General features: G+C 42.3%; 1 protein-coding gene across 1 annotated transcript in view; it reads right to left on the reverse strand.

The window, feature by feature from the left end:
• Positions 1 to 26,796, reverse strand: part of COMTD1 (catechol-O-methyltransferase domain containing 1) — a 212,844-nt gene that overhangs the window by 56,514 nt on the left and 129,534 nt on the right. The window contains exon 5 of the mRNA XM_086922087.1: positions 8,299 to 8,353. Within this exon, the coding sequence (XP_086778213.1) occupies positions 8,299 to 8,353 (55 nt within the window). The remainder of the gene's footprint in view (positions 1 to 8,298; positions 8,354 to 26,796) is intronic.

A 26,796-nucleotide genomic window follows, 5' to 3' on the forward strand; every position in this document is an offset into this window, starting at 1 on the left:
TTCCCATGAGGCACAGGGTCAGACTGATTTGCATATAGCCATGTCTGAACTGGGGTGGCAGTGTGGGCTAAAGAACGGTGATGGATTAAACCCAGATCTTTTGACTGGGTGTGAGTGTTTGATTGATTCAAATGCTCCGTCCATCACCACCCCTTTTTGTACCGGATTTTTGCGTGGGTCAGGCAAAGACTGCTTAATAGCTAAAACTTCAGCGCGTTTCCAAGGAACATGCACCCAGACACGCTGGAAATGAGCCGGTACAGGTGGTGGAACATTACCTGGACCAGCAGCCACTTCTTCTTTCCATACCGGAGGAACCTCTCTCATTGGATATTGTCGTGCCTTTCTCCCAACTGAAGAATCAGGCCCGAACAATTGTCGAGAAGGAGACTCACTCCTAAATGACAACAACATCGCGACCGCTTTCCCTACATCAGATGAACTTATAATAGTTCCTTTCGCAAATTCGGAACGTATGTTGTACAACTTATCAGGAGCTTTCCCTACTTCCTCGTCCCATTTTTCAACAAGAAAAGCACACATTGTATCGAAAACGTACCTTTGCTTTGGTGCTTCCCATTGAAGGAAAACATGCATAACCCCCTCAAGATCATACTGTGTATTGTACATAATCCATTTTCGCGCCATGTGGTCCAAAATCGTACGCTCATCCATATTCGGCAACTGACTACGTGACTGCCTACGCTCAGTAACAGGGGACATACCCAATTGTCCCAACAAAGGAGAAAAGAAACCAGTAACTGCAGTAGTCATTCGTTGTCCAGCAGAAGGAGAAGGTGAAAGAATAAGAGAAGAAGGAACAATAGCAGAAGAATTCAAAGTCGGAATGGAGGGAGCATTAAGAACAGGCGTAGGAGTAGCAGACGAAGAAGGAGGCAAAAGTGGCGGACCCTGAGGAGGCTGCGCCAAAGGAATAGTAGCCAACGGAAAGGGAGCTGGCTGTGGTGAAATCACAGGTGGCACACCAACTGGGGGTTGTGCAACCACAGCTGGTGGCGGTGGTGCCGTAGCATTCTGTGCATAAGGGTGTGGCAAACTCAAGAGGTGCGACATTAAAGGATCTTTCTCAAGATCTTCCTTTTCTTCCAGTTGTTTACGCGGCAAAACTGGGTAGCATCTATCTACCGCTAACTTCTTCACTCTAAGCATCTGTTTGTTTTCTTGCTCTTCCTCATTATCCCTAAACGCAACAGCAGCTTGTAGCATTGTCATACCTTGTTCTCGTTTATTTTTCTTTGCTAATTTGATTCCTCTCTGTTTGGCTTCTTTGCGCCATATGCGAAAAGAGTCAAACATTGCCGGCCGGGCTTTCTTCATAAAAAGTTTAACTTCTAGATTATCCAAAATCTCCGTGTCAAAACTACCATATTGGGGCCAATTCAAAACACCATCTTTCCTGGTGTATCGGATCCATACTTCATTATATGTGATGGGCCTACGTCATGCTTCATATAAAGTTCATAGGTCGGAGTTCCAATCAGAGGAACCGGACACGAGTCCTCCAATCGGGAATCCCTATTACAACCAAGACAAAACAGATTTCCAAGTCTGCTAAGACCAGGCATCTTCGCTCTCTAGTCTAGCTTCAAACTTCAAAGGATTATCGAATACGATAGTATCGTGAATACACAAGTCCCTCTGCTTTGGTGCTTGCAAGTCCCAAATAAAGGCGATCCCAAGGGGATACCTAAAACTAAGAACCAAACTAAGGACTGGGAGAACCTCCACTCATACTTAACGGAAGTATCGATGACGTCACCAGAAGACTCGTCTAACGTTTCGCTCTACCAATCATTAAAGGTCCAAAACAGGGCGATAGTCAGGGCAGCAGTCCTTCGTAGCCGTCGGGAAGCGGGGAACCTCGCAGCAAAGACTTTCGGACCACGTCGACATACAGGGGTCGATGAAGTGGCGGCCTTCCTCCAGAATTTTCACACGAAGCTCCTCACGAACCTCTGGCTTGGACCGGTACCGCTGAAATCGCCCCACGTTGGGCGCCAATTGAAGTACAGGGTTTTTCAGAACCCAGCGGTGCCAGGGAACACACCCTAAGACTTCGAGTCCTTCCTGTTTCAGACTACAGAAACACAGAGTCTTCTTGGTGAAGTCAAAGATCGTATTTATTGGCTGCAGCCAGTAACAGGTATCCTAGAAGTACAACACGGTGTATGTTCTCAGGAGACTGCTCAATCTTACAAAGCCAGCCTTCTCTTTTTATACAAAATATTATGCTTTAGGCAAACATTCCTTATTTTACAGTTGACCATTCACATATTTCCACTACAGAGAAAAAGCAGAGTCATGATGACAAGCCCATATTTCAGTTTGTCCAGCCCACAATCAATTACCCGGCAAGGGCTCTGTATTTTCATAAGATATCGACGGACCCCCAATAAAAACGGGCTCCTCCTCCTCGTAAAGCAAGTCATAAAGAAAGAAACAGGGACAGGTGTGTGTAAGATGAGGCATGGTTTGTGTGCGATGAAAGGTTTATGATATGTTGTGCTTTGATGTTAATCTCATTCGGCCACTGGGAAAGGAACTGGCCGAACAGGTTTGGCTTCAGGCAGTGGAGTCAGCTTGCCCAGGTCACAGAGGAGTCAGCAAAGGTGTACGTGTCCTTTAGACCCGTTTTGGCCTTAGTCATTGGGCCTATGTGAGGGCAATCACAAAATGGCTGCCGTTCACAAAATGGAACCCGAGGGTTCAGAACGGAAACTCTGATTTCAGGGTGATTTCGTCACCTGAATATGACGGAAATGCTTGTGCATGGTATCCTGATCATTCTCCGTCTTATGATACCAAAATCGTCATGATTCGACGATGTTTATGACACGGGTCCAGAATTTTCAGTACCACAACATGTCGCACCTTTTTATTCCGTGGGTTGCGGCCCTCAGATAGCCACACCCACGGGATGGACTAGAGAACTCCACACACCAGGAGAAAGCTTCTGCCATGTTGGAAGTGAGCAAAATAGTGCATTTAAGGAGGCTAGCTAGAGGCCACACTTAACAGAAGTCGTAACTAGGCAGGAAGAGACCTGGTAGCCCATATGCTAGTAGTCACTGCAACTGCTGAGGGCAAGAACTAGGCATAAAAGTGGCACCCAGGCCTCAGATCATGCCTGTACTGGAAAGAGGACAGAAGGAGGACTGACCTGCTGCTCCTTGGACCCAGCAAAGAGAAGCTGCACTAAAGACTGGAATGCACATGTTGCACCTTGGGCCAGCAAAGAGAGGACTGTGCCTAAGGTGTCCAGGTCGAGAAAAAGTCATCCTGAGCCCCAGACAGAGAAGATGACTCTAAGAGTCAGTTGTCTGATGTCCTGTTACTGCCACAGGGCATAAAACCGGAAGAAGCCTACCTTGACGAGTTGGTAGCCAAGAATGACTGATTGCCTCTGATGGCGGAAAAGCAGCCTGGGAGACTTAGTCCCAGCACTCAAAAGTTGAACTCGAGTCTGCTGGACCCAAGAGAATCATCAGAGAGCACGTTGGTCGCCCAACAAGAAAATTATTGATAGCTAACCAGAGACCAGGAGACTAGTGGCAACTGGTTTTTATCTGGACTTGAACTGGAATTTGAGGGGCTTCAACACCTTCTGGCCAAAGTTGCCCCATGGTGTTTGTGGACTGAGGGATGACTCTAGGAAGACCCCTGTCACTGGTTCAGCATCCTCAGAAACCTTGAGCATCTTCAGCATCCTGTATCTCTGGCATCAAGACCGCTCTATTGAAGTCTATGGCGGACACCCATAGAGCCTGGAACTGGACTGAAGACAACTTTAACTGAAAGGTAACTGTTCAACTGGATCTTATTCATTCTTGAGACCGGCTCCCTGTTGGAGTTAGTCAATACAAGAGGGCCCTTATGGATGCTTTCAAGTTTCTTGTAGTTGACCCTAAACCTCGGGCCGTGGTAGATTACATTGATTTATTGCGCTAAGTGACAATCTGTGATTTCTTGTTTCTTTAAAAATTTGCATCTTAGGAACCCTCCTGTGAAGATTTGTAGTTGAGATGTCTATTTAAAGATAAAAATACAATCTATTATTTTATTTTTTATTGGAGTTAGATATTTATTGTGTTGGTTGTTATTCCTGTTCAACTGTTTTGGTACTTCTAAAAAATGCTTTACACTTATTCCTTAGATAAAACCTGAGTGTTCTGAAGCACAGATAACAAGGGCTGAGCTAATGTTTTTCAATCAGACTTGGCTGGACCTGATATGGGTTTGTCTGTATATTATTACACAGTGGGGTCGCACAATCACATCATATAATAAACCACTTTTTTCAAACAGTGGTTGTGCCAGACGGTTGTACGACGATACAACGCATGCAATTACTTTGCATGCCTTTGGCACACATTTGTTTGCACGCATGTTTTTACCGTGAATATGTATTTAAAACGCATGCCAATACCATGCATTGTTTTTAGATTGAAACATAATGTATTTGGAGGGGAGACCCCCCAATTTACCTTAAATGTGTGGTATTGGCATGCATTTTAAATACATATTTGCGGTAAAAAAACATGCGCGCAAAAAATGTGTGGTAAATGCACAACAAGGTAAACACCTCATTGTAAAGGCTGTTCCCTGTGTCAGACTGCACTTGTTGTCCTAAGGAGACCCACTGCAATTAAAACGGGAGTCAAAATTTAACATTGTTTAAATGATTAAACACATAATATATCCTGAGTTAAAGTTCACAGTAAAAGTCCTTAAAGACAAGACGATCTTCCCAAACTTCTTCTTAATTTCAAAATATTTCTTCAGAGCAAAAGATCTAGCCGCCAACACGTGTTTCGTCCTGTGCGGTGTAAGCCACACACTTCCTCAGGGCTAATCACCATAAAGACCGTTTAATCATAAGGTAAGTCTTTCAAGCATCCAGTAGTTTATTATTATCCCAAAACCAGACATTATTCATAACGGCAGTCTTGGTGAAGTGACGCCACTTCACCATGACCGCCGTGACGAATAATGCAGCTAGGACTGGTTTGCTGAACACCAATTGACTTTTGAACGGACCATTGGAAAGAGGACAAATAATTATGGTGTGGATTTCCACGCCTTTTGGTGAATGGTGGATGGCAGTCACCTTATTCTTTGAGCTATAATTACGTGGATTCAACTTACTGTTTCACAATTTTGCGCAACTGTTACCCAGCCATTCTGTTCTCTGTATTATATTGTTTAAAGGATTGTCCATAGTTGATTAAATAAAACCAAGAGGAACAAAACTTACATTGAACTGTGGATACTTGATAAATAGTGGACATTCTACGTAAGTGTATATATGTGTATCTTATTTTAATTTTCACACCATTTGCACATTTGTCAAATAGAACACCAACAAAGGGTACTAAAGGAATACAATATTGTTTTTTAATTCTAAAGGCCTTGATTTTTTTCTGTCCTGAATAAGTACATTAACCATAGGTGTTTATTGATTGGATTAGACCTTTACTACAGTGTGAAGTAAGACCCATTGAACAATTATTTCTGTTCTAACATGTGTCGGAAGGACTCTTCGTTCCACTGTTAACCTTGGTCCAAAGGATTTGCATCTTGTGGTAGACTCCTGAGGGAGTTCTGTGATTATTGTTTTTCCTTGGTTGGTGGGTACCCCTTCACCTGTTTAGTTAGTATCATACAGATAGCAATGAATAGTGAAAAATCATGCAGTAGTTTATTATTATCCCAAAACCAGACATTATTCATAACGGCAGTCTTGGTGAAGTGACGCCACTTCACCATGACCGCCGTTACGAATAATGCAGCTAGGACTGGTTTGCTGAACATAGAAAAAGCAAAAACAAGGAGAAATAAAAGTATTCCTCCTCGTTGCACCAATCTAACACCTACATCTGCATGGCGTTAGTTTCAGGCACTGCCTCAGATTTACAGATCCTTGTAAATCTGGGAAGCATCAAAAGGCAATGGGTGTTGCAGTGGAACGCCCACAGCAACACCCATCACATGCCCCTTTCACGCAGGTTTTAGATTGGTGCAATGAGGAAAATTCTTTTATTTCTCCTTGTTTTTGCTATTTCTATGTGTGCTGCATCTGCACCGAAGGAAAATACCAAAATGGTCAAAACTACAACCAAAGTTTGGCAGAAATGTTTAGTGACTGGTTAAAATACAATCCACCCCGGTCTGTTTCCAGGTACAACATGCCAAATTGTGATGAGACATATTGGAAGAGCGCCTTCCTACAGAGTATTATTTACTTGAAACAAGCATTTATATTACATTCTGTTAATAGCTAATTTGCCACGACTAATGCCTGAGAGGACTATTTTTCTTAATATTTTAATCAAATTGTAACTATTAACTGCCCACACTGAAAAATATAGCGTTATATATTATGTGTGTATAAGGAGTGCGGTAACCAGTAATAAACTAGTAATAAATAAGTAAACAAGACTATTTTTCTTTCTACTTTTTATTTACAAGTCAGTACAGTGTTTTGTGCAGCATAAAATAAGAAGAGATTCGCTTCTTCAGGTAATATGACATTTGTGAAAAGCGTCATATTAGAAATAGTGAAAACTTGAAAATGTAGAATGATGACGCGCATGTTCTACAAGTAAATAACTTTCTTGGCAGTTATTACTAGGCTAGATGCATCACTGGAGACCAAACTCCCATTGCGTCATGTTTTCTTACGAGAAACAAAGTAGACCTAAGAATGTCGGTGGGGAGATCTGTCTTTCAGACTTATGATTTTCAAATAAAAACAGAATGACTATCAGTAGCAGACCCATTAACCCACTGTACAATCATGGTGTGGGACAGCCACATGGACTAATTCCCAAGTACTCTGAAAGATTGATGCTTAGTTCAGTGCACTAGAGAGCTTTAGAGCCTGAGCCCGTTTTATTGATGGGGTGCAATGTCCCCATGTGCACCATGGCCCAGCTTTTATTAGATGCACTAAGTTTGAACGGGGACAGTACACCGCATTATTGATAATATGCAACCCCCAGGGTCCCTGCGAATGTTGTGCTGTCCTTTGGCCAGCAGATTAGTAATAGACAGATGGCTGAGCACAGTTCCATCCTTTACAGTGCAAGCGGCATTTAGCCTTCACTTTCAAGGAGGATGGAGACCTCCTGAAGGCAGGTGCAGTGAATGATTGCACCCACTTGCAGAGTGGCCCTGACAGAGGGTGCAGTGACTCTGCACTACCTTTTTGTGCTGCACAGTCAGTGCATCTCCTGACAGCCCCTTTGCCTCTGCGCCTGTGTCCACAATACAGTCATGGAGGCAAAGTGTTTCCCTTATTTGCATCGGGGCAATTTACAACACAGATGAAGAGACATGTGTGCTGTTACATTTGTATTACAGATGGGAGCCATGCAAGTGTATGTGGCTCCTTCTACAATACCAAAGTTGCCCAGGGCACAGGAAGCAGGTGTACATGTTGTGCTCTTGGGGCACTTTATGTAATATGGGTTCTGAAGCTCTATTACATTAAGGGTGCAATATCATTCTTTGGACCATTAGCGCACCTTTACTTAAGAGCCCTTGGTGAAAACAGTGTGCCATGTTATTGATAATGCGCTACCCCAAGGGCAGCCGTGAAACTGCACTGCATTGAGAGCAGCCCTTTAGTGGAAGACAGACCAGCTGTTTGAAGCAGCCAGTCTGTCTTTCAAAGAGTGGTAGGCTCCCAGCCTGCTTTTCAAAAGGGGGCAGAGATCACCTTGCAGGGGGGTGTAGGGATGATTGTCTGCACCAGGAGAATCCATTGGTCCCTTGCTCTCTTCCTCCAGAGAGGAGTACTTGGGGGCAGACTGACTGTGCTAACTGTTTGTGTGCACAATTAATGCATCTTGTGGCCGCCTCTTTGCCCAGTGCCCATGTCCATAATACAACACAATTATTTTCCTCAATCCCTTGGGGCTCTGTGCCCATGCAAATAAATGAACACCCCTATATGATAGTGCTACATGCGCATTAGGTTGCATCTGCGGACCCTTCTGTAATACCAAGGTCCTCCGGGGATGCACACAAATGAATGCACATGCCTCTTGCACCCCTAGGATACTTTATGTAATATGGCCCTGGTGCACAATTTTCAACACTGCAGAGCAGAAGGCACTGATAATATTAATTTAAAATTTGAAGGCACCATTTGCTTAGGAGTAACTGGTGGTTAATATGGTATCTTTTCACTTTTATACATCCATTCCCCCATGCACAGAGGTCTTACAAAAAGTGCTGCCTGTGCGTTAAACATTAGCAGGAGAAGGGACTTACCAAGGATCTGAAGTGTCAGCTTTATCCGCAAATCAATTTTCTGATGCACATCAGCCTTAAAGGAAAGACACAAAAATGAGTCTGAGACTGGGTGAAGTGAATGTTGGAAAGAGATGAAGAGGTAGTGCTAGCAATTGGGAGGGCTGAATGTGGGACAGCATGTGGAGACAAGAACACTAGAGAGATAGAGTGGGAAAGGGAGAAAGAAACAAAATAGAGAAGAACGAAAGCTAGCAGAAGCAAGGAATGTAAAAATGAAACAAAGAAGAAATGGAGGGACAGGAAGAGAGAGAACAGAAGGTAAAAGGAAGGCAGTGGGGAAGGAAGGAAAAAGGAAGATTGGAAATAAGTAAGAAAGGGGGGAAAGTTGGGAAGAATATACGATTGGCACCTTGAGTGTCCCACTAGACTAATGCAACTAATCCAGGATGTCAGATCACTGAAGCATTCTGCCTGTCCCATATTACTCAAAAGTTCACCACTGGAAAACTCCACACACAATGAAACGTACTCTTGACGGTTTAGTGTTGTTTAGATGCAGATGTTGCAACAAACTGTGGTGGTAATATACCAAGGGTTGTGTGGACGGTCATGTGGTGCCATACAATAATGCCCTTCACCCTTAGAATTTTTATAATGCTAAGTGTATTGATGCATTGCTTTGCACCACATGAGCAAACACACAAAAACCATAGTAAATAACCTCAAAAATGATGAGACATCTGTTCCAACATTCAACATTTTGCTAAATTAGCGATTGTCAGTGACGTGCTGCATTAGATATGCAATGGGGAGTAGCTGAAAGGGAAGAGAGGAAAAAAGGTTGGTTGGCACATGTGTTATGCAGGAATGCATGAACAATAATAGAAAAGGGAGGTGGATGTGTATGATCTGGGAACATATAGGGAACTCCCTTTTTATGAGGTGGTTTGTTGAACTGCAAGAGGATAGAAGGTCCTCCCACGATATATCAGGACTTATACTTCAGAACAGGTGACATTGGACTTGCAGCACTGAATCAATCTATGGAACCTATTGATGTCCATGATACTGATGCGTGTGCTATGGGCATCTGAGCTTACTAAAGCAACACAGCCCTGTGAACTTGGTATTCCTAATTCTGTGGTAGGTGCTTTGGGTGCGCCAACCTGCCAGTATCTCAGAATACTAGTGGGTACTCCACCATCTGATCTTCTCTTAGTTCCTACTGTAGGTTCCATTGTTAAGTTGAACTTTTTTATCTCATGCCTGGGGATAAGAAAGCTGAGCATGATTGGGACCAACTACTGCACCTTTTAATGTATCTCTACAAATGGGAGAGTCTCCTCTTGTGCTAGATATTACTTTCTGCATTATTATAGGTGTGTTTTTCGCTGCAGTGGCCAAAAGTGCCTGCTTTTTCCTTTTAGAAGTGCATTTCTAAATAGTCTCCCAAAAGGATAGTGACATGAAAAGATGACAACTGCTCTGAAGCCATTTAAAGTAAAATGCTTTAGCTGGAAATGCTTTAGTATGAGGGATAACAAAGTCCAAGCTTATAATTTGACTCAACAAAAAAGTGTCTTCCTATTCTCCTGACCAAGAAGTAGACAGAGATACATTTTAGATGTATCTATGTCCAGGCACAGAAAGTGGTGAGGATTACATTATCCTTATATGACCCATTGGTAGAGATCTCACCAGTTACAGTAGGTGATATTGAATCTAGAGACAAGGATCAGGGCCATTTTATAAACTAAATTGTGGACTTTCCAGATAAGTGTTGTTGGTGAAACTAAAACCACCACTTCAGTACTTTTTTCTAACCCATTCCTCCTAAGATAACATGGTCACCCACCATTTAGTGCCCACTCTTTCTGGAACGTGATTGCTTTCCATTAGCTTACAAGGTACCTAGCTGCCTACCCTACTTTAAAAACTCGCTATAGAATCATTTATATATACGATAAAAGAGAGAGAGAACTCTGTGTAGTTCCCAAGTTTAAGTGAAAAGCAGCTCCTATGTAGAGCATCCTGCAACACCAGTCCCGCTCTGAATTTGCTCACCTCAAATATCTGCTTTTCTATCATATAATTCTAAATAGGAACTCCTCTCCACCTAAACTTAGAAACTACCCAGAGTTCTCTGCTTCTTATGTACATAATTTATGCGGCACTATATGCCTGAAAGGATATTGTTTTGATGTATATACATATACACATATATATATATCACCTACTGCCAATAGCCAGTAGGGGGTTATAGTTAGGATCAAAGGTTCCTTAGGAAGAGAATTTATTGTTTTGCCAATAACTATGGTGCTGCAATACAAATCTTGATGAAAGTTTCAAAACTTATACTTTAATCAGTTCAGTTGCTGTGTTGAAGATTTCTGAGTGATCCATCAAAAGAGGTTCTGAGAAAAAAAGGAGGGGGGGGGGGTCCCAAAACGCTTTTTCCCGATTTATGCCTATGTGGATTTTTTATTTTTTTAACACGACTACAGCCCTCACCGCTAGACGGAATGACACCAACTTTGGCAGAAAGCTAGCTATTGGTCCAGAAAGCGTGCTTTTTGTGATTTGGTGTAAATCCATCCGGTAGTTTCATAGACATTAGAAGTGTAAAAATACAGATATTTAGAGACGGGGATCCTGCCGGTAACTCTGCAGATCCTGGAATCTGCTAGATGGATCCTTGAATACACAGGATAGATCCTCAAATATGCAGGATAGATTGTTGGATCAAAAATCCAAGGGGAAAAAAATACACCCACTCACACACCAAACCCAGATGTGCATTGCCTACGACAGTGCGCGGTGTGGAGTTAGGTGCATGAGGGGGTTGGCTGCAGGGCTTGGCCGTGTGTGGCAGTAGATGTATTAATGTAGGGTAATTGTATATTAATTTTTAGTATAAAAAAACCCTAGAAATTCACTGAAAAAAACAATGGTTACAAAGACGTTATAGTTAGGTTGAAGTTTTACCCACATAAAACCATAGAAATTTAGCAGTTATAGTTATACTTATCTGAAAAAACTATAACACGTGCCATTAAGTAACTTAAGGCAACAATGAATCATAGTGTCTTAACATAAGTAGAACTATAAGTAGAACTATAACTGCTGAATTTCTATGGTTTTGTGTAGGTAGAACGTCAACCTCACAATAACGTCCCTGTTACCATTAGTTTTCTCAGCTGATATATATACTCTTATATATATATATGTCCAACAATGCAGGAGCCATATTCAAGGTGAGGCCACACGAGTTATGTTAACTCCACTTTATTGATGGAATGCTCGCCAGCAGGCCCCTTGTCAGAAAGCACGACATTAAACTGCTTCTCGAGCCAGACGCGTTTCAGGAAAAATCCTTTCATCAGTGGCTTTAGAATGATTGACAGCGCTGCTGCTCACCCTCATTTTCAACACCTGCCGCGGTGTGCATTGTCCCATTGACTTCTGGGTGTTGTAGTGCTTATAATTTTTACCAAGTGGGTGCGCTGTCATCATGAATTAGATTCAAATATTTGCTGATGTACACAGTCCTGCAGGAGTCCTGCCCTGCTTTGTAGCAGTCGATAGGGATTGAAGCACACACCAACCTGCTCTGGTAGTAGCTTCGCTCGTTCCGTTTCTGGCGCCACAGTGTGCAGCCACGGATCCACTGATGCCGTGGTGGGCCTCTCCTCATGACCGGGTCCGGCCGTTTATAAATCCAACAATGCTGGAGCCCAATTCAAGGTGAAGCCACACAAGTTATGTAAAATCCACTTTATTAATCGAATGCTCGCCAGCAGGCACCTTGTCAGAAAGCACAACACCAAACTGCTTCTCGAGCCAGACGCGTTTCAGGAAAAATCCTTTCATCAGTGGCTTTAGAATGATTGACAGGGCTGCTGCTCACCCTCATTTTCAACACCTGCCGCAGTGTGCATTGTCCTGCAGGGGTCCTGCCCTGCTTTGTAGCAGTCGATCGGCAGCGCACCCACTTGGTAAAAATTATATGAGGCAGGACACCTGCAGGACTGTGTACATCAGCAAATATTTGAATCTAATTCATGATGACAGCGCACCCACTTGGTAAAAATTATACGCACTACAACACCCAGAAGTCTATGGGACAATGCACACTGCGGCAGGTGTTGAAAATGAGGGTGAGCAGCAGCGCTGTCAATCATGTTAAAGCCACTGATGAAAGGATTTTTCCTGAAACGCGTCTGGCTCGAGAAGCAGTTTGATGTTGTGCTTTCTGACAAAGTACCTGCTGGCGAGCATTCGATCAATAAAGTGGATTTTACATAAATCGTGTGGCCTCACCTTGAATTGGGCTCCTGCATTGTTGGAAATATATATATATATACATATATATATATATACAAAGCTCCAAAGAATAATGACAAGCACTCATGGGGGTTTTAAATCCGGATCGGATTTATTGGCAAAAAAGAGAAATTAAATTAATTTTATTTATTAATTAAGCTTTTAAAGCGCGACAGCTAGCTGAAAGGGTTTCCCGGTGCTGAGATAATGCAACTAGCAGAAGATAGAAAGAGGCCACTCAGTTATTGATCAAAAAGCTAGGTCTTGACGGCCTTGCAAAAGCGAGTGTAGCAGTCCTCTGAGCGAATATCAAGAGGGAGGGAGTTCCATAGCTTGGGCCCCAAATTGGCGAAGGATCTTCCGCCCATTTGGGAAAGTCTGAACTTAGGAACAGTAAAAAGAATTTGGGAGGAGGAACGAAGAGAACGGGCAGGAGAATAAAAATTCACCAAGGTTTGCAAGTAACTAGGAGCCAACTTTCTCCTGATCTTATGCATGTAACTGAGCACCTGAAACAGCTGAAACAGACGCGTTTCAGCGGTACGCCTTTGTCAGTGTAAGGCGGCCGCCATGACGCTACACGTTATAAACAAACCACTTCATCATCAGCTCTTGTGGGATCTGTCCCTGTAGGACGGCATATTAATGGCAGGCAACACAAGTGTTTGCAAAGAAGGACAAATAAAGTAATTGGAAATTACTGTGTGCAAGAAAACATATGAATAATGTACTTCATTACAGTGCATTGATAAACCAAAAATTATCCGCTTGGTTGTAGACCGAGAAACATACATTTCCACATAGTAATAATCACTTGATAAATTCATTTGCTGGATCAAAGTTACTACATAAGATCCCATTGCAGTATTTATATTGATATAGCCCATTAAAGGGGACAATAATCAATTATTTTCTGATCCAAAATCAATTTTACAACAGTTTGCCTCCTTTTATCAAACTCTTTATACACCGGAAGATGTTATTTTAGATGAATGTATTAAGGATTATATTGATGTTAATAAAGTTAAGCACTTAGATTTAGACCAATCGGCTCAATTAGAGGCCGAGATCACGCCTTTAGAAGTGAGGGGTGCAATAAAATCTCTGGCAATGGGTAAAGCGGTCGGGGAAGATCTTATCCCCTTGGAAATGTATAAATATTGCACTGAAGAACTATTACCACTATTTGCTGATGTGATCAGCGCTATTGGTAATGGGCAACAAGCACCCAGATCGTGGAATCTGACCCAAATTATTTTCTTTTTGAAAAAAGGTAAAGCACCACAAGAGAGGGGATCTTATAGACCTATTTCCCTTATTAACAGTGATGCCAAAATCTTCGCTAAAATACTGGCTACTAGATTAGCTCCATATATGTCCCAACTTGTCTCTCCCCAACAACATGGATTCATCCCTAAACGGGACACCACAGCACACATTAACATGGCTATTTCAGCCTTTGATGCGGCACGGATTAAACACACCCCACTCGGTATGATTTTACTAGACGCTGAAAAGGCATTTGACCGGGTGGGGTGGGGTTTTTTGTGGGCCACATTACAAGCATTCGGGATTAAAGGAAAACAATTACGATGGATCCAATCTCTATATGATAATCCAATGGGTAAGGTTTCATATATGGGAAAATGCTCCTCTTTGTTCCCTATTAAAAGAGGGACAAGGCAAGGGTGCCCTTTATCACCTTTACTTTTTGCTCTTGCAATAGAGCCCTTTTTAATTGCTCTACAACATCAAACTTTAATTTCCCCTCTTTTTAATGGATTAGAAAAATTAGATATCACGGTATATGCTGACGACATAGCTGTTTTTACCCCAGACGTCGCTAAGACTATGGAGGGTATATTAAAAGAAGCTGGCATTTATGGCTCAGTTTCTGGCTACAAACTCAATACCACCAAAACCCAAATCGTCATGAACTACCAAGCTACTACCCCTGTCCTTGGAATTAGCAATATAGCCACCTACTTAGGTGTCAAAATTTGTGCGGATATTGATTCCATAATAGGATTGAATTATGAGCCCTTATTAAAAGAAACTGCTATGCAACTTAAGAAATGGCATAAACTCCCTATCAACATCATTGGTCGAATAAATTTAATAAAAATGAAAATCTTGCCTAAGTTCCTGTATCTGTTTCGCACAATCCCTCTACGGGTCAATAATTCTTTCTTTTCCAGGTTAGAAGGTATAATTGGCAGCTTTATATGGGGGTACAAAAAGGCCCGGCGTGCTCTATCATCACTTAAACTTCCCTTTAGTCAAGGAGGATTGTTACTTCCGGACTTCAAATTATACTATTGGTCAGCATTTATGACTCGGATCCGCAGCTTAGCTGTTCTGGATAAATGCACATATTTCCACAAGTTTTTACTAGGACTAGATGTCAATATGTTTGTGTATAGGATGAACGACCCCAATTATTTTAAAAGGGTAAAATTCAAGACCATTAAGGATACTATGAGCATTTGGCGATCTATTATGGCTAAATGCAATACCTCTCTTCTTCATAGCCAAACACCTGTTTGGGGCAACCCCGGATTTCCTAGTATTTTTCATGATGTAGCTTGTCAAGTGTTTTTAAACTCTGGTATCAGATTTCTGGGGGATTTATATGACAATCTTGGTTTTATGGCTTTTGATAAAATGAAACTATGCTTCAACTTACCAGAAATAGCTAGGTTTAAGTATTATCAGATCAGAGATTATCTGGTGAAAAAAATAGAACTTACCACAATTCCAGAATCTGAGATATGGGACTGCATTTATAGGGATGACGATAAATCTATCATAAGTTTGGGCTACAAGCTCTTTTCTGATCTCAAGACCAGTGATATTACCATTTTAACCGAGAAATGGAATAGGAAACTGGCCATAAATATCCCTACAGATTTGATTGTTAAAACATTCACAAGCCTAAACACAACAGTGCTATCATCCAGCTTAAAACTGCAGATGTTTAAAACAATATGTCAATTATATTACACGCCTGACAGGATACTTAAATGGTCAACAAATAATACTTACTCAGATAAAACGAAATGCCCTAAATGTGATCTGAGGGGGGCTGATATTGTTCACATGTTCCTTACTTGCCCTCATCTTAAGGAATATTGGGAAGGAATAACTAAGGTTATTACTGAGAGGCTGGAGCAACCTTTTTTACTCTCAAATATTATTATTATATTATTATTATATGAAATTTGTAATGCGCTCAGCTTACCCGGGGGCATCCCGGCGCAACAGACCAAAGAAGGAGGAACTCGATAACTCACTACTGTGGAAACAAGTAGGTTTTAAGAAGTTTCCTAAATACTAGGATCTTGTGCTCTGAGCGAATCTTAAGGGGCAGAGAATTCCACAGAGATGCCACCTGTACCGAGAAGCGCCTGCCCCCAGTCCGAGCTCTCCTGACTCTCGCAGATTGCAAAAGATGTTGCTGGTCTGAGCGCAAAAGGCGGGGAGGTTTATAAGGACGGGCCATATTAAAAAGGATGGGGGGGCCTTTGCCATGGAGAATTTTATGGGCCGTACACAACGCCTTGAATTTCACCCGCTCCTTAACAGGGAGCCAGTGAAGTGCTTTCAGGGCCGGGGCAGCAGACTGCCTTCTAGGGATCTCCATCAAAACTCTGGCAGCTGCATTTTGCACCTGTTGGAGGGTTTTAAAGGTGGCTTCAGGGGCACCAAGAAACAGGGCATTACCAAAGTCAAGCCTAGAAAGGATTAAGCCACGCATCAAAAGCTTCTTAGCTGGATCCGGAAGCAGTGGGAGAACCTTTCGGGCTGACTTCAGTAGACCGAAGCAAACCCCCGCGGTCTTTCTGGCGTAGGTCCTAAAGGACAGATCTTCCTCCAACCATACTCCCAAGGACTTGATCTCCTTCTTGGGAGATGGAGGGTCGCCAAGAGACCGGGGCCAACAGCTGGTAATGATGGAGGGACTGGTGTTACCCAAGAGCATCAGCTCAGTTTTACCTCCATTGAGCTTCAGAGCTGAGATGGACATCCATTGATAGACATTAGCCAGGCAGTCATGCAACAAGTTGGGTTGTTCCGCCAGCTGAGTGAGGCCCACCACCAGCTGAGTATCATCAGCATAGCTGATGATCTTCAGCCCCGAGGGGGCTACCACTCTTTCAAGTGGAGTCATATATGCATTGAACAAAGTAGGGCTCAACGATGAGCCCTGAGGGACTCCACATTGAAGAGGGAATAGGGAAGACTGTTCTGCCCCTTCCCAGACTTGGTAGAAACGGTTGGAGAGAAAAGATCCCAACCATTTCAGGGCCGTCCCTGAGACACCTACCTCTGACAGGCGTTGGAGGAGCACCTGATGACTCACGGTGTCAAAGGCAGCACTCAAGTCCAGGAGGATCACTGCCACTGATCCTCCAGCATCAAGAGTGCTCCTTGCTTCCTCCACTACCGCCAGCAGGGCTGTGTCCGTTCCTTGGCCGGGACGGAAACCAGTCTGGGAGTCTCCCAACAGGTGGTTGGACTCAAGATAGTGAGAGAGCTGACGGTTAACCAGCTTCTCTGCGATTTTAGAAAACCTCGGCAGAAGCGAGATAGGCCTGAAGTTGGTCAGATTGGCGGGATCCAGGCCTGGTTTTTTTAATAGGGCTTTTACTACTGCCTTTTTCCATCTCTGAGGGACTATACCATGAGAGAGAGAGAGGTTGACAAGGTCAGTAAGAGGAGCTGACAGAGTATTAGCCACAAGTTTAAGATGTTTCATAGGCACTGGGTCACTCGGAGATCCACTCTTCATCTCCACCAAGACCTTTGTAACCTCCTCCTCCGAGAAGGGGCCAAAAGAGACAAGTTCGGTCGGGCAGCTTATAGGACCAGTAGCCGGCTCAGAGATTTGAGGCATAGCGGGCAGAGAGGATAGGATTGTATCTATTTTAGAATGGAAGAAACTAGCCAGTTCTTCACATTTATCTTTAGGATTGACGTGCACGACTGGCGGGACTGGGGCTTTGAGGAGTTCTTTAAAAATTTTAAAGGATTCTCTTGGAGAGTTACTTGCCCTCTCAATCTTATCACTAAAGAAAATCTTTTTGACATCTTTCAGTGCACTTTTGTATTTTCTCATCTCTCTTTTATAATTAGCCCGGCTTTACAGACGTTGGCGTAGGCATTAGTGGGGGGGATAGGTTTAAAGATCTACTGAATGTTCTAATTACTTGTGGAAGGCTAATTGTTGCTAGAGCTTGGATTGAAAAGAACCCACCAACAGTTCTAGAATGGTGGAGGTTAGTAACTGAAACTTATAGTATGGAAGCCGCTATTGCAGATTCAAGAGGAGTGCAGGCCAGGCGAAAAATTGACAGAATATGGGGCCTATTTATGTCTTAGTAGGTGTCTTTCAAAAATACAAGTTTTTTTTTTTTGATCCTTTATTGTATGCTTTGCACTGTACAAGTAATGCTATGTTTATTTTTATATTTATCTAAAGGTAATTATGGAATATTGCTATCTTCTAATTTCTGCTTCTGTTTTCTTTTGTTGGAAAAATGAATTGTTTATTATTGTTTATGTGACCCTTTGATGCAAATAAAAAAACACTTTAAAAAAAAAAATATATATTGATATAGCCCGTGTATGGGCATTGAGTCCCACAATAAAACCAGATAGTTTCCCATATTCGAACCAAAGCAAGATAGAGCCCTCAGATGGGCTACAAAACCAAAATTAATTCATGCAAAAATTAAAATTCAGAATCAATTAAGAGCAAGATTGCATTCATCATCAGCTTAAACTGTACTTCATCAATTGGAGATTAATTTCTACAGAATATATAAAGCACACTTAATCTATACCTCAATTCATAGTCCAAAAACCTAAGATCCCACTAGTGGTTGTTATACTCAAAAAAGATAATACAGACAATATTTACAATATTTACAGGTGTACTCTCAGTTCCTCCCTCATGTTCAGTCCCAAAGGTGTTTTTGTTGCCATATCAATAATGTAACGAGACTCTAATCTCCTAAGGCGTTTCTCTCTATCTCCACCTCTTGAGTCTCGAGCCACATGGTATAAACAAAAGTAACTCAAAAGTTTGCGATTACTGTTGTGGTGAGTTTGGAAATGGTGTGCTACCGGGTAGTTGCTGTCATTATTTTGTATTGCCTTCTGGTGTTCCAATATGCGGATTTTGGCTAGATGGATTGTACTCCCTACATATCTAAGGCCGCACGGGCAGCTAAGGCAGTAGACTACATAGGGTGTCAAGCAGTTCATGAGTTTTTTTATGGTTATAGGATCGCTTCTCCCAGGTATGGGATAGCATGTGATTTTCTTGCTATCCGCACACGCTTTGCTTTTATTGCACAGGTAGAAACCACTTATATAACTACCAACTACAATGTAGCAAAGGGTCGGAAAGAAAACGCTCTTGTATGTGTCTGTCGAAGAGTGATCTCAACTGTAAATGGTAAACAGCGAAATCAATCCTAGGGTACTTTCTTTGTGCAAAGAAAAATTCCCATCAGATTACCATACTGTACCGCCCTACATCATCTGGGAGCCATCAAATTGCAGGTAGATAATCGTACCCTCGGAAGATTTGGCCAGGCTCAGCTAAATCTTACCATTATGTCCCAGTGTCAGTATGATCTTACTCAGTATCAAGAGGTAACTGAATAGCAGTGCTAACTAGTGTAAATCATAAGTGATTTAAGTGAGATAAGTAAAATTGAGTAGTAAGGAGGAAAAAGTATTTTTAATGAGCACCTCACTATTCCCAAATTTAAAAACAGTGCAAGTAGTAGTATTAACAAATAACTACTAGAATGGAAGTTAGGTCGACATGTTTCTGCAGTTAACCGGTGACCACAGGTCTCCTACTGCTTCATCAGGACCATATATGCTACTACTAAATGTGTGAAATAAGTGAAAAAGAGTATTATTGTCACCTGAAATTCTCCTGTTTTCAAGGTCCAATATGTGTCCAAATGTTCAAGACAATAGACAGACAAAAACATACAAGAAAAACATACATAACATTAATGGTGTATACTCATCACAATATTCCTTCATGTTTCATTTATCAAGTCAGGACTGAACAGTACAGTATGTCATGGTACTTTTAAGTAAGATACCATAAGAATGTATCAACTATTAGTAAGGTACCTTAGGAGTGTATCAGCTTTTAGTACATTGCCACTAACCTATGTTGTAGGAGAATGTAGCCCCACCTCACCTGGCCACAGCGCAGGAAAAACGGAGCACCGCTTTAGTTAGGCAAAAAGAAGAAGAGGGTCAGAGGAAGAACCCTAATGCTACAGAACAAGAATCACTTAAAGATTTTAGTGGGTCTGACTATGTTGAATTGAACGAGTACATTTTTGATGTTGTTCATCATGTCTTAATGCTGTGTCCCCTGCACGTCATCCTCAAACAAACCCAATAGAAAAATCATTAACAATTGGGGTTGTAGAGACGATTATCTGTGTTGGTGGTGCTGCGTATATCGAGTCAGTACAGCTGTTATTGTAACTGTTTAGGCATTTGTTAGAGTCTGTATTACTCTCTAAGCGGTATGTCAAAGTTATGGGCATGTCTTAATGCAATGTCCCTGCAGGCCATCCTCAACCAAACCCAATAGAAAAATCATAAACAGATGAGGTTGTAGAGACGATAATCTGTGTTGGTGGCGCTGCGTATATTGAGTCAGTACAGCTGTTATTGTAACTGTTTTGGCATTTGTTAGAGTCGGTAACACTCAAAAAGCGGTGTGTTAAAGTTATGGGCATACGCTTGAAACAACGGCTTATTAAGGTCGAGTTACAGGAAGCCGTTCGCGCATGGTGAAACTTTTGTAACCACCCAGAGTTTTCGGCCCCTTTAGGTCTACAATTACGATAGTTTGCACTCGTAGAGTCAAAGTGCCCATTTCAGAGCACAAAAGCTCAATCAGATGCTCAAAACAGTCGACAAGAATGACTAACCATTTCAGAGAAGTACGACATACACCCACAGACCTGCACTGGACAGTTCTCGAGCAGCCACTGATTCCATCACATATAACAGATGTGAGTGCCTTCCTATTCAGACGGGAACAGAAATGGGTATACAGGCTACAGACTGAAAAAAGTGGACTGAACGAGGACATTCCTTGGAAGTCACTATAACACGTACATTGTTAGATGACATGAGTCTGTAATGATTCCAGATTTCTGAATACTTATCCTGCATACAGGAACCATGGGGCTATGGTCCGCCTTTGTCGAAACTTTACATTGGTTGATAGTTGAGGATGGCCTGCGGGGACATTGCATTAAGACATGCCCATAACTTTGACATACCGCTTAGAGAGTGATACAATGCCTAAACAGTTACAATAACAGCTGTACTGACTCGATATACGCAGCGCCACCAACACAGATAATCGTCTCTACAACCCCAATTGTTTATCATTTTTATATTGGGTTTGTTTGAGGATGACGTGCAGGGGACACTGCATTAAGACATGATGAACAACATCAAAAATGTACTCGTTCAATTCAACATAGTCAGACCCACTAAAATCTTTAAGTGATTCTTGTTCTGTAGCATTAGGGTTCTTCCTCTGACCCTCTTCTTCTTTTTGCCTAACTAAAGCGGTGCTCCGTTTTACCTGCGCTGTGGCCAGGTGAGGTGGGGCTACATTCTCCTACAACATAGGTTAGTGGCAATGTACTAAAAGCTGATACACTCCTAAGGTACCTTACTAATAGTTGATACATTCTTATGGTATCTTACTTAAAAGTACCATGACATACTGTACTGTTCAGTCCTGACTTGATAAATGAAACATGAAGGAATATTGTGATGAGTATACACCATTAATGTTATGTATGTTTTTCTTGTATGTTTTTGTCTGTCTATTGTCTTGAACACTTGGACACATATTGGACCTTGAAATCAGGAGAATTTCAGGTGACAATAATACTCTTTTTCACTTATTTTACACATTTAGCAGTAGCATATATGGTCCTGATGAAGCAGTAGGAGACCTGTGGGCCCCGGTTAACTGCAGAAACATGTCAACCTAACTTCCATTCTAGTAGTTATTTGTTAATACTACTACTTGCACTGTTTTTAAATTTGGGAATAGGGAGGTGCTCATTAAAAATACTTTTTCCTCCTTACTACTCAATTTTACTTATCTCACTTTAATCACTTATGATTTACACTAGTTAGCACTGCTATTCAGTTACCTCTTGATACTGAGTAAGATCATACTGACACTGGGACTTAATGGTAAGATTTAGCTGAGCCTGGCTAAATCTTCAGAGGGTACGATTATCTATCTGCAATTTAAAGGCTCCCAGATGATGTAGGGCGGTACAGGTTGGTAATCTGATGGGAATTTTTCTTTGCACAAAGAAAGTACTTGTCTTGACAGGCTTTTTGGCTCTATTTCGGAGTGATAAAGACTTTAAGCTTGCTCACACATATAGGCTGTATTCTTCCCTTTTAAGCCCTTTCTTCCAGACCTAGAAGAGGATAGCTGCTTTATATGATGATAGATCCCTTACTCTAATCCATCTATTGCCTATTGGCTTTGCCTTTCATTATTTTGCCTATAGTAGAGGTTGGATCCTGTGGTCCTGACTTTATATTACACATTGGTATGGTTTATGTAGGTACTCTGACAGAGCTAAGGGTTATTTCATCCTTCTCAGGCCTACAAGGCCCAGAACTAAAGAGACTCCATTTTGCTCTCTATCCCTGCAGAGATGAGATGCTTCAAGGGGAAAGGTAATATTTTGGTTTTGAGCTGTTGTTCGCCCTAAGCGAACCGGAGAGAACCGGCCAGAGCTGAATCTAATCAAGAAGTGTCCCTGGGCTCAGGTCTCTAGACGAAACAAGCAGTTGATCACTGTGGGAGCGTCTGGAGCATGGAGCCTGGTGCATGGACATGGTGGGAGGAGGCTGATGGCTGGAACTTTCCATGAGGAAACAGCATTCCATAATAGTGAAGTGCAGAGGCGGAGTCAGTTAGTTGAGTTGAATTGGAGGAGCGGAGAGTGTTGGTTGAGTTGGAGAAGTGGAGTTGCAGGGGGAGAAGAGACAGAAGATGCTTGGAACAAAGAGAAGACAGACAGACAGTCAGTGAGCTGGAACTGAAGTAAGTAGTCAGAAGCAGTTACTTATCAGGAGGAGTTGTGAATAGCTGGAGTCTGAAGTAATGCCTTTTAGAAGAGACTGAAGTTATATCGTGGATTAACCTGTGGGAGCAGCTGGAGTTAATTGGACATTGGCACAGAGACATTTAAACAGAGTGAAAAAAGCTAGTGGAACGAATGGTTATCAGAGCGGCAGGAACCATTAGATTGAAGTTGGAAGGTGGAGAGAGTCCGTGGGGGAGAGAAGTCCAGTGCAAAGTGATCAGCGCAGATGTGTGTCCAAGAGTGCAGGAGAGAATCTAAGACGAGCTAAGGCACATACGAGAGAGGAGCCCAGATGACAGCTAGAGCAAGACTTCATACTACCAAGGTGACCTCGTTCCTTACTTTATAAATATTAACCTTGTCCTCATACTGTATGTCTAATCCTTTTCTTTCAGAGGTGTGTTAAAGTTCCTGTTAATCAAGAGACCCCGCAGATAACCTTGTCCTCCTACTGTATGTCTAATCCTTTTCTTTCAGCGGTGTGTTAAAGTTCCTGTTAGTTGTAGAGGCCCCGCAGATTTGTGTATTGTTGTTGTAATAAAAATACCCCAGTTCTTAGTGAACCGACCTGTGCCTTGTATTCTTGTTCAATCAGGGTAACCTGGTCTTCTAGTCAGACATTGTTTGCATGAACGGATGTGAATCCCGGTCAGGTAAGAGGTGACTGAACAATGAGGGAGAGAGGGAACATTTGATGTCAAGAGCAGAAGGTACATATTTCAATTTGGAAAGCCGTTCTAACTCCTATTATTGTAGTAGCGAACCCTTAGTGAATAGTGAGAGAGACTTCCCAACATAGAGATAGAGAGCTGAAGGTATTCATAGGAAAGTGGTCGTCATTGGTAAGTGGCGTTAGTGAGAGCACTGATTGTGGTCAGTGTGTATACCCGCAAGATTGCGGCTTGAGTGAGCACTGAGGGTAGTCAGTGTGTAGATCCGCCGGATTGTGGATCATGTTGTAAGTGAATGAGAGCACCGGGGGGACACGGTGTGTAGGTCCGCCGGATTGTGGACCGGATAAGAGAGAGAGAGCACTGGGACTGCAGGCCCGTGTGTAGGCACGCCGAATTGCGTGTCGAGTGAGCACTGATGGTGATCAGTGTGTAATGGTAGATAATCAGAACTGCCCCAGGGTAGATTAGTCTGGACCCATGTGGTCGCGAGACTATGAGTTTGGTGTAGGGCATGGACGTCCTTAGTAATCAGTGAGTATTCCTAGTAATCCCTATAGATTTAGTGGTGTTTCTAATGATATGAGCTTGTATATTGCGAGTTCCCCATCCTCAGGTAGGTACCCAGGTGCCTGGATAGATGGTCCTGAGGAGGGAGGTGGTTAGGTTGGAGGGGCTCTCAGGAGCTGATCCCATCTAGTCTCAGAACACGGTCGTTACATCTGGCGTAGTCGGCTGCTTACGAAGCCTGTGTGCCCTGGCCATGTGTTTGGATAATTTCCCATAAGTTGTGGGGGAGTCCCCTAATCGCCAGTTACATCTGGCCTAGTCGGCTGCTTACGAAGCCTGTGTGCCCTGGCCATGTGTTTGGATAGTTTCCCATAAGTTGTGGGGGAGTGCCCTAATCGCCAGTTACATCTGGCGTAGTCTTGCAGTTTACGAAGCCTGTGTGACCTATTGGCTTGAACAGTTGAGTTTCCCATAAGTTGTGGGGGAGTGCCCTAATCGCCAGTTACATCTGGCGTAGTCTTGCAGTTTACGAAGCCTGTGTGACCTATGGGCTTGGACGGTTGAGTTTCCCATAAGTTGTGGGGGAGTGCCCTAATCGCCAGTAACATCTGGCGTAGTCTTGCAGTTTACGAAGCCTGTGTGCGCTGTATTGGTTTTTATCTTGATGGTTTGCACTTGGCACGAAAATTGGCCTATGGGCTTGAACAGTTGCAGTGTAAGGAGATTGCAGTACATCATGGCATTTGACTTATGCAGGGTGGATGAAATGCTTTTCATCTTGGTGTTTGAACTGTCAGGCTTGAAGGGTGACATTACATGAGGGAGCCAATTACATCTTTGTGATGGTCCAATTGTACAAATGTGTGTGAAAAATGCTTTTAAATTGCCCATTAAATTGCTTGCTGTGTTTGCTTACGCTGTGCAATGTGAAATGTGTTCTTTGTAATATGACTTGTGGAGTTCCTTGTAAATAGCTCCTTGTAAATATGCCTTGTAAATAGCGCCATGTAATTATGGCTTGTGAGGTGCATGTTCTCATTTTGACTTGCTGTGTTCCTTGTGAATTGCGCCTTGAATATATCCCTTGTGAGGAGCATGTCATTTTTTGAACTTGTTGACTTTCTTGTAAATATGGCTTGTGAATAGCGCCATGTGGATATGGCTTGTACAGTGCATGTTATTGTTGCCTTAGGCAGGAGAGAGCTGGATCTCTTTCAAATGCTTGGGGAAAATGTTTTGTAGATGTGCGCGTGTGTTATTTGAAAACGTGGAGTGATAAGTTCTTGAATTTCCCATGTACTGCAGACATAGGGGAATGATTGTGTTTGAGCTGCCAAAGGGTTAATATCTTGAATTGTGACGGCAGTATTTATTTTAACATGCTGTTTAACATGCATGGTTATGTGAGCTGACACTAAAAGTCAGTGAGTGTTTAGATGAATGATGGTTTGATTTGACTTTCATTGGTTGCTGGGTTCTGCCTATGTGCTTTGTCAGCTTGCTGACGGACTGGTAACATCTTGCGTAGAGAGAAAAGGTGTGTTCATTTAACATTCTTTTTTAAATGCGTCCACGTATTTGTGTGGGTTTGCCTTGGAACACATGATTTAATGTGTCTGTCTTAGAGGTCGTAAAGTTATAAATCAACCAGTCGGATTGAGATAAGGGTTTTCAGCTGTGGATGGCACACGAACCAGTGTTTTAGAATTAGTGCATTAGCGGTTGTGAAGAACGAAAATATAAAAACAGACCCATAATAGAATGTGCTTTTAATTAGTGAAATGCAACCGTGTGCTTTTAAAAATAAAATGTGTGTTCTAGAAATTATACATGATTATTATTTTTTCCAATGCAAGCTGCCCCTTAGAATAGCGTGTGAAAGTTAACCCACTCAGTTTGAAAAAATGGCTATTTGAAAAATAAATGATGTTGAATCTGGCCCTTTTTAATATGTAGTGTATAACTGCAATGCAAAATTACATGTTACCCCTTGTTTTACTTCTCATGTTGTTTTCAAAATGGAAAATGAAATGTGTTTGAATCTAATTATTTTTCCCTTTCAGCAAATAGCTGTTTTTATAATAGATTTATTTCAAAATGCTAGCCTGTGACTTAGTTGCAAAAAATATGTCCTTATTAATTATTGGTTTTAGGATGCTTTTCATCACGTTTTAATTTTGCTTCGGTTAGTTAGAGAATAATGGTTAGCTCTCTGGCCTGGGAACAGATGTGTTTTGAGTTACAAAGAATTTGAAATGACCTTGGCTGATATGAGCCAGGCACCAGTTCTCAGCTCGGAGCTTTGTGAGGGAGGAGGCCCAGTGTGTAACTTCTGAGAGCAGCGAGAGCCAGCTTGTTATTCTTGGCTATATTCCAATTTCTTTCCGCGGAGAAATGTTTATGTAAGGGGGGCTCAAGTCGCTCTTCCTTGCTGTCGGCGCAGACAGCTTCATTGCCTTCAGATAAGGGATCCTTGCACATGTAGAATAATTGGCAGACGCTTGGCCCTTGGAGTTAGATAAATACAGTAGGCCTAAGTGAGCTTCCCTGACTAGAGATTAGAGATGCTTGGACAGAATGGTTGGCAGTAGCCTTGCTCCTGCAATGAGATCAGCACTTGGCAGTGATTCAAAATTACATCGCACTGTAGCTCGGCTCCTGCTTATTTTTTGGAGCGGATTCAAAACTCTGAGCGCGAACATCTTTCTGAAGGGAGGGGCTGTCTCTCAGAGGATTCGGGAGTTGCTAGGCCCCAGCCCTTCTGGCTGTGTATGACAAAATTGGATTTTGCCCAAACAAATTTAAAAGAATATGATTTAAATCAT

The sequence above is a fragment of the Lissotriton vulgaris genome, chromosome 5, assembly GCF_964263255.1.
Source record: "Lissotriton vulgaris chromosome 5, aLisVul1.2, whole genome shotgun sequence".
Lineage (NCBI taxonomy): Eukaryota > Metazoa > Chordata > Amphibia > Caudata > Salamandridae > Lissotriton > Lissotriton vulgaris.